Source organism: Ornithorhynchus anatinus, chromosome X1 (assembly GCF_004115215.2).
Source record: "Ornithorhynchus anatinus isolate Pmale09 chromosome X1, mOrnAna1.pri.v4, whole genome shotgun sequence".
Lineage (NCBI taxonomy): Eukaryota > Metazoa > Chordata > Mammalia > Monotremata > Ornithorhynchidae > Ornithorhynchus > Ornithorhynchus anatinus.
In genome coordinates, this window is record NC_041749.1 from 113,248,611 (window position 1) to 113,261,208 (window position 12,598).

The 12,598-nt window shown below is 46.6% G+C and overlaps 1 protein-coding gene across 1 annotated transcript in view; it reads right to left on the minus strand.

Moving 5' to 3' along the window:
* Positions 1–11,922, minus strand: part of IL12RB1 (interleukin 12 receptor subunit beta 1) — a 29,378-nt gene extending 17,456 nt beyond the window's left edge. Inside the window, exons 1-4 of the mRNA XM_029050403.1 lie at positions 11,707–11,922; positions 5,841–5,903; positions 1,428–1,542; positions 998–1,167 (exon numbers count right to left, since the gene is read on the minus strand). Coding sequence (XP_028906236.1) covers positions 998–1,167; positions 1,428–1,542; positions 5,841–5,903; positions 11,707–11,809 — 451 coding nt within the window. The 5' untranslated portion in view covers positions 11,810–11,922. The remainder of the gene's footprint in view (positions 1–997; positions 1,168–1,427; positions 1,543–5,840; positions 5,904–11,706) is intronic.
* Positions 11,923–12,598: the final 676 nt, after the last annotated feature.

The following is a 12,598-nucleotide window of genomic DNA, read 5'->3' on the forward strand; positions in this document are numbered from 1 at the left end:
TTCGCCCACTGGATGATGGATGAGTTTTCAGCTTTTGTGATTATGATTATGAGGTACCTACCTATATGTTATACATCATAAATCATTTATTTATATTAATGTCTATCTCTCCCTCTAGACTACAAGCTTGTTGTGGTCAGGGACGTGTCTACCACCTCTGTTATATTCTACTCTCCCAAGCACTTAGTAAGGTGCTCTGCACACAGGAAGCTTTCAATAAATACCACTGATTGATTGATGATATGCAGCCCACCAGGCTGTTGAATAAGCCTTCCTGTGAGGAAAAACTTGGTCAGTGCTAGTCCCCCTTGCCCCAACACTGCACAAATTTTGCTGGGCACAGCGGTTTGACCCAATTGGAGGGCAGCAGTGGTTGGACATTTGCTCTCAGAGCCCTGGGCACCAAACCCAATCACCAGTCATTGATTCTGTTTAAGCCAAAACTGGGACAGCATTGGAGACACCCCAGCCCTGAGGAGCCTGCACCCTAATGAATTCCAAGAGAGTAGCATCTCCCCCGGCCCTCCAAAGCACCAAGCCGTAGAGTCAAGAGAGCTGCTTCTCCCTGCCTCCGGCTCCTCCTGAGGGAGTGCCGGAGGTAGAAAAGTCACACAGGGAACTGACTCTGAAAACGCCTCAGAAGGTGACCCCCCACTCCCCCGGCCCAGCCCTCAGAAAATATAACAACTACTGAGGAAAACTCTAAAGTTCAAATGTCCGAAGTAGCCTTTCCAGGGGTACTGAAGCTGAAGGCCAGAGTCTCAAAATGGTGCAGATTTTCAATGACATTCACAATGTAGCGAAAGCCAGCTTTCTGGGCCACAGGGTGGGCTTTTTAGCGACTCCCCGTGGCCCCTCCTCAAAGCCACTGTGATGTCCTGGTCTTTAAGGACATCAAGGTCCCAGCCTGTGTAACCCAGAAACCCATCTAGCCAAGTTGGCTTCAAATTGACTAATACAAATCTTACAAAGAAAGAAAAGTCCCCAAAAAGCTCACCTGAAGAGAAGAGTAGCACTGTAATATTCTGGGACTTCTGAATGCTATTTCCACTGTGTGATTCCACCCAGAAAGTGACATTTTGAAAAACAGGCACTTTATCTTGGTCAGAGAATGTGATGCTGTGAGCATTTCCAGTTTTGAAATAACAACAGGACCCAGTTCCAAAACTCAAAAAGAAAAGAAGAGTCATTTGTCGAAAAGGCCAGAACTCAAACAGGGCCTGATGTGGTGGCTGTGTCTTTCCCTGCGGGTTCACCCTTCCTGAGTTCTCCCCTCAGAGAAAGAACCAGTTTTAGTCCTTTTATTCATTCTGATTTGGGGATTTGACAAAATGATAACCCTCCCTGCTAAGTTTTCACCTTGGCAAACAACCCAGCCCAGCATTTCACATACTGGGGTAATCACAGCTTGGTGGCACCCTACTTACCAACATCTCAGGAAATGGGTAACATTTGCTGAGGCACCAACGTATTTCCAAGAACATTCATAACCATCTGGAAACACCTTGTAACAAAGCAGATCCCACGGGCCACCGTCAGAGACTGAAAAACACGAAAGAGCTTTCTGAATCTTGTCTTTCCTGTTTTTAGTGGTTCAACGGGAACAGACGTCCTTCCTCCCCGCTGTGGCCCCCACTCCCTGCCGCCACCCCACCCCCAGTCACCACCACCAGAAACCTACTTATGTCCCCAAATCATAATTGTGTAATTTAGGAACAATGAAAAGTACTAGATTACTTTTATTTCCTTCCTCTCCGGTGCAGGACTATTCTTAACACCACACTTTTCAATGCTTGGTCTACACTTGAGCTTAAAATATTTCAGCTTGGAGAGGCTCTTTACGGTTCAAACTAACTCAAGTACCATAATCCTTCTTTAAGGATTTTTGTGCTCCTATTGCTAGAGCTATACTCCCCTGCCCAGGTAAAGCCCCTCTCTTGCCTTGTGGTTTTTATCTCTCAGTATTTAAATGTAGGTATATGAGTCTAGAAACACAGATACTGTTTCCTCTAAATCTGAGAGGATATGTACACGTCTTCGGGCACCTTGCATTTTCCACTTGCGTTTTCGAAGCTCCAGTCAAGTCAATAGAAAGAATGCTTGAGCATGGAGGAGAGGCTGTGAGTTCTCTTTGCTTGTGAGGGCCCATGACTCACAGGGAATCAGATTTACAGATGATTCATTGGGTGATTCCTGACCCCATCTATTCATAGCACTAAGGTCAGACTCCAACAGAGAGCGCAGGAAGAGAAGAAATATATTCTGTTTGCCCACTCTACCCCAAGATGCTCCCGAAATAGGGGGAAGGCCAGTGGAGCCTGACCTTCTGAGAAGTCATCTGGCACCATAGTTTCTGGGTGGGAATGTGGCTACTGCCCTTCCCTGGAGCCCACTCCTCACTTGCCCCAGGCCACATATCTTTAGTGCCCTGTGGCCAGCAGCATGGGGGTTCATGCATAGAGAGGGAAGATCCCCTTCTTTCAGAAGCAGAAAGACTCCAAGGTGGCCTTACAGCCCCTGGCCACATGGAGCTGATTATTCACACTAATAAACTCAGGCTGATTGTCCAGGGCTGGGCCTACCTCCGATGGTGCACCCTTGGGCCTATTTTAGCATTATTAACTCAGTGCCAGGGGGAAGAAGGTGGGCACTGACCCAAATGGTATCTTACCTACCTTCCCCTGCCCCTATGTATGCCCATCCACCGCACCTTTTTTTCAGTGTAGCACTGCCCCGGGAGCTCAGTGCAAGGAGAGTAGTCGGTCAATCAGTCAATCGTATTTACTGAGAAGCAGCATGGCCTAGTAGAGAAGCAGCATGGCCTAGTGGCAAGAGCACGGGTTTGGGAGTCAGAGGTTGTGGGTTCTAATCCTGCCTCTGCCACTTATCAGCTGTGTGACTTTGGGCAAGTCACTTAACTTCTCTCTGCTTCAGTTACCTCATCTGTAAAATGGGGATTAAGTCTGTGATCCCCACATGGGACAACCTGATTACGTTGTATCTACCCCAGTGTTTAGAACAGTGCTCGGCACATAGTAAGCGCTTAACAAATACCATCATTATTATTATTACTAAGTGTTTACTGTGTGCGGAGCACTGTACTAAGCACTTGGGAGAGTACAATACAATAAACACACACATTCCCTGCCCATGATGAGCTTACAGTCTAGAGGCGGGGAGACAGACAATAATATAAATAAATAAATTACAGATATGGACATAAGTGCTGTGGGGCTGGAAAGGGGATGACTAAAGGGAGCAAGTCAGGGCGATGCCAAAGGGAGTGGGAGAAGAGGAAAGGAGGACTTAGTCAGGGAAGGCCTCTTGGAGGAGATGTGCCTTCAATAAGGCTTTGAAGGAGGGGAGAGTCATTTTCTGTCGGTCCAGTAGGAAAGCAGACTGTGATCTCGGCCCTCCCACGCTACTGGGCCACCAAGCCACGCTGCCCTCCCCTCATGTTATCCTGGGGCTCCTGAACTGCCTTGCCGAAGGAGAGCTGGGAGCAGTTGAATAACAATGATCATTAGTAAGTGCTTACCATGGGCCAAGCATTGAGCATAGCACTGGGGTAGATACAAGATAAGAGGAAGGGAGAGAGGATATCTTATCTCCAATTTACAGATGAGGACTCTGAGGCACAGAGAAGTTAAGCAACTTGCCCAAGGTCACACAGCAGGCTAGTGGCCGAGATGGGACTAGAACCCCAGTGTCCTGACTCCTAGTCCCACACTTTTTTCACTAGGCCACCCTACCTCCCTAAGCGGCAGTAGCAGGCCTCCACAAATTTTAGAACACTGGAAAGGCTGTGGCAGCTGTGACTATTGGACTCTGGATAGTCCCAGACTGAGCTCCCCTTCTCCCTCTACTCCCTCTACCGCCTCCCCTTCACCTCTCCGCTGCTTAACCCTCTTTTCCCCCCATCTCCCTCTGCTCCTCCCCCTCTCCCTTCCCATCCCCTCAGCACTGTACTCGTCTGCTCAACTGTATATATTTTCATTACCCTATTTATTTTGTTAATGAAATGTACATCGCCTTGATTCTATTTAGTTGCCATTGTTTTTGCGAGATGTTCTTCCCCTTGACTCTATTTATTGCCATTGTTCTTGTCTGTCCGTCTCCCCCGATTAGACTGTAAGCCCGTCAAACGGCAGGGACCGTCTCTATCTGTTGCCGACTTGTTCATTCCAAGTGCTTAGTACAGTGCTCTGCACATAGTAAGCGCTCAATAAATACTATTGAATGAATGAATGAATAGTCCTACCTGAGCGGTGAGGAGACTGAAAACAGCTCCCTCAACTACAACGTTCAGGAGCTCTACTTGCATTTGGGGAACATGGCTTAGGGGATAAAACCCAGGCCTGGGAGCCAGAGTACCTGAGTTCTAATCCCAGCTCCCCCACTTGCCTGCTGTGTGAGCTGGGACAAACTACTTAACTACTCTGTGCCTCAGTTTCCTCCACTGTAAAATGGGGATTCAGTGCCTGTTCTCCCCCCTACTTAGACTGTGAGCCCCATTCATTACTAAACAGACTTATCCCCTGTCCACAACGAGCTTACAGTCTAGAAAAGCAATTAACTGTAGGAGGAATAGCAGCAGTAGTACTATTTAGTAAGTGCCCAACTAGTGCAGAAGTACAGAATAAAGAAGTGTCATTCTCTATCTGCAAGTACTTTAATTGGTCAATGAATCAATCAGTGGTACTTATTGAGAGCTGACTGTGTGCAAGCCATTCATTCATTCATTCAACCATATTTATTGAGCACTCACTATGTGGGACAGGGATTGTATCCAGCCTGATTACTTTGTATCTACCCCAGCACTTAGAACAGTGTTTGACACTTAGTAAGCACTTAACAAATACCATAAAAGAAATTGTCATTGCCCTAGGGTTCTTACCTTATTTTGTCCTCATGTATTCAACCTATCCTCACGCTTCCGGTTGCCAATCTTCCGAGCCCAACTTTTAGACTGCCAGCCCTCCGGAGGTCAAGGGACTAAGTCTGGTTTATCCTTTACTGTACTCTTCCTCAGCACTGAACAGTAGGCTCTCATAAACGCCATTGATTGAATGAAGGAATGAATGACCTCAACTCTACCCCACCCAATGGCCCACCCTCCTCTTCTAACAGTCACCGTTTAGACTGTGAACCTGTCATTTAGACTGTGAGGGATTGGGCAGGGATTTTCTCTGTTGCCGAATTGTACATTCCAAGCGCTTAGTACAGTGCTCTGCACATAGTAAGTGCTCAATAAATACTATTGGATGAATACTACAACAGGAAAATCGGCTTTTGCCACAGTTGTCATACCCTTGTGTTGCTATCCTCTGCTAGCACCTCGAGATGCTAGGTGCTGAACAGAACACTCAGAAAACCCCTCTGCTGGCTGGGGTGGATGTGTGTGGGAGAGAGAGAGAGAGAGAGGGAGGGAGAGAGAGACTTTCCTAAAGTGGGGAAGCAAGGCCACACCCCAGGATTTTGGCCCTCACAGAGCTCCACAGAATCAGAAGGACCTGGGTTCTAATCCTGGCTAAGCTACGTGTCTGCTGTGTGACCTCGGACAAGTCGCTTCACTTCTCTGTGCCTGTTACCTCACCTGTAAAATGATGATTAAGACTGTGAGCCCTCTGTGGGACAGAAACTGTGTCCAACCCAATTCTCTTGCATCTACCCCAGTGCTTAGAACAGTGCCTGGAATGTAGTAAGCACTTAACAAATACCACAATTATTATTATTAAAAAGGAGAAAGATAGTGATTCTGACCGGGCAATTGCTAAGACCCAGGGCTAAGGAACAATCAACAGTACCGATCCCATCATCTGTGACATGCCCCAGAGTACCTGTTTCTTCACCCTGAAATGGCATCTCTTTAAAACAGCACTCGCCAGAATTACAGAGGTCATCTGTAGGAGAACAAAAGATAGAGAAGAAACCCTCCTATTAACATAACTCTGCAAAGGATATGCAATCTTATCAAGCTGCTGGGGCCATATGCGTAAATCCAGGGCTACATTGACATTCAGCAACTTGAGCACCGGAGTGATGGAATGAGAAAAAAAAGAAAACTTGAATTACATTTCCCTAGGAAGGTGTATGTTTCTGCTCAAAGATATTAGCTGCAAGCGATGTGTGTGATACACTATTTGCATATGTAAAAATGCAAGATCTTAAACTGAAAATTTAGCTCCCCACAGAGAGGTGTACTGCTTCTGGGAAGAACGGGAAATATAATCCAGACACTGAAACCAGTTTTGCATTGGCCGTCTGTTGCTGTTGGCAGTTCTTTGGAGGCTCCAACTCTGAGGCACCCAAAACACCTCTCTCACAGAAACTTTATGATAAATACCCTTTGTTTCACTTCTTATACTTTTCAAGCTATTTGTACTAAATAATATATGGCCCCCACCTTAGTTTCCTGCTCTCATTTGGTCTACTTGGCTGTCACACTGGCACCTCAAGTTCAATATGTCCAAAACTGAACTCATCTTCCCTCCCAAATCCACTCCTCCACCGATATTTTCCATCATAGTCGACAGCACCACCATCCTCCCCATCTCTCAAGCCCCTAACCCTTGAATCCTCCCTCTCTCTCAACCTCCATAGTCAGTCTGTCGCCAAATCTTACAAGTTCTTCCTCCATGGAATTTCCAGAATCCATCGCTTTCTCTCCATCCAAACTATCACCCTGCTGATCCAAGCACTTGTCCATTCCTGGCGAATAATTTCTCAGCCTCCTTGCTGACCTCCCCTCCTCCAGCCTCTCCCTTCCCCATTCCATACTTCACTCTGCTGCCTGGATCCTTTCTCTAAAATATCATTCTGCACACCTCCAAAAACCTCTAAAGGTTGCCCATTCCTCTCTGCATCAAGCAGAGACTCCCAACCACTGGCTTTGAAGCAGTCTATCAACTCTCTCCGCCCCTTATCCACTCCCTTCTCCCACCGTATCCCAGCTTGCACGCTTCACTCCGTTCACACTAACCTATTCACTGTGCTTCATCCTCATCTTTCCCACTACCAGTCTCTTGCTCACACACTCCCTCCAGCTATAACTTCCTCAAACTTCACATACGGCAGACCGCCACTCTCCCCATCTTCAAAGCCTTTATGAAATTTCATCTCCTCCAGGAGGCCTTCTCTGATTAATCTCTAATCTTCCCACTTTCTACCTTCACCCTACTACCACTTGAGCACTTCCCCATCAACTAAGAACTTGGGTACTCATACCCAAGCACCTCTAGCACTTATATGCATATCTTTGGACTCTATTGCTTTCTTCTACTTATTATTTATTTCAGCATGTCTCCCTCACTAGATTTTAAGCTCCTTGAGAGCAGGGATCATGTCTACTAATTCCTCTGTACTCTCCCAAGTGCTTAGTACAGTGTTCTGCACACAGTAGGCACTCATTATAGAGTACTGATTGTTTGATTCCTTTGATGTTGTGTATATATATACAGCACTGTTCATCTAAAAGGGCAAAATCTTTAGGCCTCTACCAATAGGAAGGAGGAAAGATGTTACCCACGTTACTGAGACCAAAGCCACTGGTAGGGTCAGAGGTGAAAGGGTCAAGATCTATCACAAACTAAAGGAGTAGAACAAGACGTGAGGGCTGCTTATCGGAGCATAAGCACTAGGGTCCCAATCATTTCTGTGGAAATTATAATAAAGAGGAAAGCAAAGCTGTTTTTCTCAGACAATTTAAAACTCCAAGCTCCTGTTCTCTGTCAGTCAGTAAGTCAGGCAGTCAATCGTATTTAATGAGTGCTTAGTGTGTGCAGAGCACTGTACTAATAATAAGTCTTTGCTCCTCGAATACCTCAATTTGCATGGGGCACACCTAACTTCAGCGTTTGCGAAATCCACTTGCTTCTTATTGTCCCTAACTAAATCCAGTGATGGGAGCATCACGATTAGTACTTTTTGATCTCAATTTCAGCATTGAAGGAAGCAGCGTGGCCTAGCGGATAGAGCACGGGCCTGGGAGTCAGAAGTTCCTGTGTTCTAATCTCGGCTCTGTCATTTGTCTGCTGTGTGACCTTGGGCAAGTCACTTCGCTTCTCTGGGCCTCAGTTACCTCATCTGTAAAATGGGGATGAAGACCGTGAGTCTCATGTGGGACAGGGACTGTGTCCACCCTGATTTGCTTACCTATACCCCAGCGCTTAGTACAGTGCCCAGCATATAGTAAGTGCTTAACAAATACTACAAGTATTGTTATTATTATTATAAGTGTTTTTCTGTAAAGTCCAACCTCATCAGTGCTTCCTGACTGGCCAGAGAAACTGCTTTACAGTTGCTGCCTCAGGATACTGGTGACTCTGCACTGATCCCCTCACTCCAGCACCAACCTGTCTGGCGTCTGGGAATACCTTGAGGACCCCAGGGTGGCAATTGGGTGGGAGAGGAGGTTTAAAAGAAGCTGACAATCAGTTGATGTGCTCGCTACTCATTTTGGCTAGAACTCGACTGTGGAATTACAGAACGTTTTTGTGATAACACGTTCTGGGTGGATAGAATATAATGTGGTATTGGAAGAAATAGTTGTAAGCATGTGCACGGGATCAGGCATGCATATAATAAGATCAGTTGCCCTTAACAGGAGTTTCATCAGGAACATAACCCTCACCTTATAGGACAACCAACGGTACTTGGGTCCCAGAAATCATTCTCCTGTTAGCTTAGAGCTTAAAGTTAGGTTTGTGTCATGCAGAGTTACACCAAAAAGGAATTTTCCACTAGGAAGACACACGCCTCATCTTGTGCTGTAGATAAGGCCACTAGATCAAGAAGTGGTTAATACTTAGAACCACACTGAAGAGAAACAGAACCACACAGCTGGAAGAACAGCAAGGGGTCATTTTGTCCAACACCCTGCTGCCAGGTAAATAAATAACTAAACTATTCAAGACAGATAGATGTGTCTATTCTTAGGATCTCTTCAGGACAAGAAAAACTGTGATTCTAAGAGGAAAAATCTACAGTATTTTTTGAGGTCAATTGTATGCTGAGTACCATATGAGGAGCTTGGGGAAGAAGCAAAGGAGATCTAAGCCACGGGTACAAAGTCAGTCAATCGTATTTATGCAGAATGCTGTACTAAGCGCTTGGGAAAATGCAATATAACACACGTTCCATGCCCACAAAGAGCTTATAGTCTGGGGGTGAGGTGTAGGGGAGAGACAGACATTAATATAAATAAATAAAATTACGGATATGTACATAAATGCGGTGGGGATGGGAAGGGGAATGAATAAAGGGAGCAAGTCAAGCTGACACAGAAGGGCATGGGAGAAGAGCAAAGGAAGGCTTAGTCAGGGAAACCTTCTTGGAGGAGATGAGCTTTCAATAAGGTTTTGAAGGAGGAGAGAGTAAAGAAGAGGGAGGGTTTTCCCGGCCAGAGACAGGACTTGGGCGAGGGGTCGGTGGTGAGACAGATGAGAACGAGGTACTGTGAGAAGGTTGGTATTAGAAAAGAGAAGTGTGTGGGCTGGGTTGTAGGAGAGTAGCGAGGTGAGGTAGGAGGGGGCAAGGTGATTGAGTGCTTTGAAGCCAATGGTGAATTTCTGTTTGATGCAGAGGTGTATGGGCAACCACTGGAGTTTTTTGAGGAGTGGGAAAACTTGACCTGAATGTTTCTGTAGAAAAGTGATCCAGGCAGCAGAGTGAAGTTTGAACTAGAGTGGGGAGCGACAGAAGGCAGGGCAGTCAGCAAGGAGGCTGATACAATAATCAAGGGGAGATAGACCAAGTGTTTGGATTAACAGGATAGCAGTTTGAATGGAGAGGGAAGGGTGGATTTTAGAGATGTTGTGAAGGTCAAACTGACAGGATTTAGTGATGGATTGAATATGTGGGTTGAATGAGAGAGAGGAGTCAAGGATAATGCCAAGGATATGGACTTGTGAGACAGGAAGGATAGTGGTGCTGTCTACAGTAAGGGGAAAGTCAGGGGAAGGACAGGGTTTGGGTGGGAAGACAAGGAGTTCTGTTTTAGACATGTTAACTTTGAGGTAATGAAGGACATCCTAGTAGATGTCCTGAAGGCAGGAAGAAATGCAAGACTGCAGAGAGGGAGAGCAATCAGAACTGGAGATGTAGATTTGGGAATTATCTGCATAGAGGTGGTAGAGGGAGGGAGGGGGTAGAGTGAGAGACTAATGATAAATAATAGACACAAGTGAATACATCAAGAAATAAATGCAGAGCTGGTTTGGGGGATGGTCTATCCACCCTGGCCCACTGGAGTGAGTGTTTGACACCCTACCACCACCACCGCCTAGGCAAAACTGGCATTCCATGGCCCCAGGGCCCAGGTTCCAGTCTGGGGTGGAATGGGATGGGGTGGAATAGGAGCTTAAAAATAAGTACTGTTTTCCCCTACAGCAGTCCCATTTCTAAAAGGGAAGCAGAGTGGCCTAATGGATAGAGCACAGCACGGGACTGGGCCTGGGAGTCAGAAGGACCTAGGTTCTAATCCCGGTTCTGCCACTTGTCTGCTACGTGAACCTGGGCAAGTCACTTCACTTCTCTGGGCCTCAGTTTCCTCATCTGTAAAATGGGGATTAAGACTGTGAGCCCCGGGTGGGCCACATACTATGTCCAACCTGATTATCTTGTACATATCCCAGTGCTTGGTAAAGTGCCTGGCACATAGTAACTGCTTCACAAATACTATAAAAAAAAAACTGCCCTTCCCAGAACCAAGCTCAGGGCACAGTTGAATCCCTGCACTAAAGCCTTCTGGGCTAGACCACAGAATGCCGGCTTTCTTGGGGTGCCCCGTGCAGAAGGAACTGACAGTCTCCCTTCAGTGTCTTCACCCACAGGCACACCCAGCGGTGAAGCTCCCTATCAGTAGCATCCCTCCTGAACCCAAAAAACAACCCTGAAAGAACTCCAGGAATGAATATTCCCAGCTTCCCTCAGTAGTCTGTCTCCGCGCCGCCCGCGCCCAAACTGAGTCATGTTCCCTTGAGAGGGGGGAGAGCTCACATCCATCTAGGCCGGAAGGACTTTCATTGGTCTCAGGATTTTTCATTCCCTTCTAAATCTCTCCAAGGCAGGGAGGAAGGAGAAGACTAGAAGGGTGAGCCCTGTCAGACAGTCAATCGTATTTATTGAGCACTTATTGTTTGCAGAGCACCGTACTAAGCGCTTGGGAGAGTACGATATAACAATATGACACACACATTCCCTGCCCACAATGAGTTTACCATCTAGAGGATGCGGCACCCTCCCCAAACGGAGACTTCTGCCTGCCCCGTTCTTCATTCCAGGAAGAAGGAAGAGGCCCGCCACAGAAGAGGAATGTAGCAAGTACAGTGAAAACAGGGGTGACCTTGCTGAAAGCAGGGGGGCCTCGATCTAGATAGATGCCCTTTGGGATGTGTTAGGTTGCTTTGGCCTGAGTGGCCCTAGGTTTCACTGGATTCCCCCTCCTAAAAAAGCTACAAGCTCCCTAGGGCAGGGATCACACCTCAGGTTCAGTTCCAAGTACCTGGTGGGCACATAGTAAATCTAGGACCCCTTGGATCCCACTTCCCTTAGCCCCAGTGAAAACTGGCACCAGATCTGGCTTTTGTAAAACGCTCCCTCTCCCTTCATCCCCAGGGATTAAATAACATAAGGTAATCAGGAAAATAATCATCCTAATCATAATAAAGATAATAATAATCTCTGTGTTCCCACAGCAAGACTTACCGCCTTCTGCTCGGGCACTGAGCCAGAGAAAGAGCAGCCAAAACACTGGGAGGAGACGGGAGAGTCCAGGAGCAGCGCAACCTAAGAACCCCGGGGTCAGCATTTTGACAGAGGCCAAGATCTTCTGAACTGGAGGTCAAACCCTTGACCTCACTGCTCGGCGAGGCTGCTGGGCCTCCTACAACCCTTCGGCTCCTAGCTCCACATTGAAAGGGTTGAGTTGGACTTCTGGTAAAATGAGGAGGAAGCTTGTTGGGCATACCCTACGTACCACTCATAACCGAGAAAAGTGTCAGTAAACCTCCCTTTCTTACTAAAAGTAAAACAGAAAGAAAGGAAGCCAACCCATTTTGACACATGCAGCACTCTGTGCCCCACATTAGGCTGAGGGCTGCTAAAGCCACAAACTCACCACACACAAGACTAGGTGGAGAGTGGGAAAGAGAAACAAATTGCCTTAGGTTTTTAAAACTCTGGATGCCTCCCTCATTGTGGATAGGAGACTCGGAGGACTGGAAGGCACCTGGTGAGGTCATCTAGTCAATTCCCTTGCCTATGGGCAGGACCCCTAACTGATCCCAGACTGCAGAAAATCTGAGCTGATTTTTAAAAGCTTTAAGGGAAGGAGAGTCCACAATCTTGATAAGACATTTCAGTTTTTAAAAACCCTCAAGTTCAGGAAATTCCTTTTTATGGCTAACCTCCATCTGTTATGTGTCTTCACTAAGAATAATTTCAGCCCCTGAAGGTTTCCTAAAACAAAGAACTCATTTATTTAAAAGGACTAAACTATTTGCAACTGTAATTGAGTCCAATTCTGTTGTGCTGCCTCTGACCTCTGCTTTCTCACCTCCTCTGCAATCTCACATTTCTTCCTGCCTCCAGGACAGCT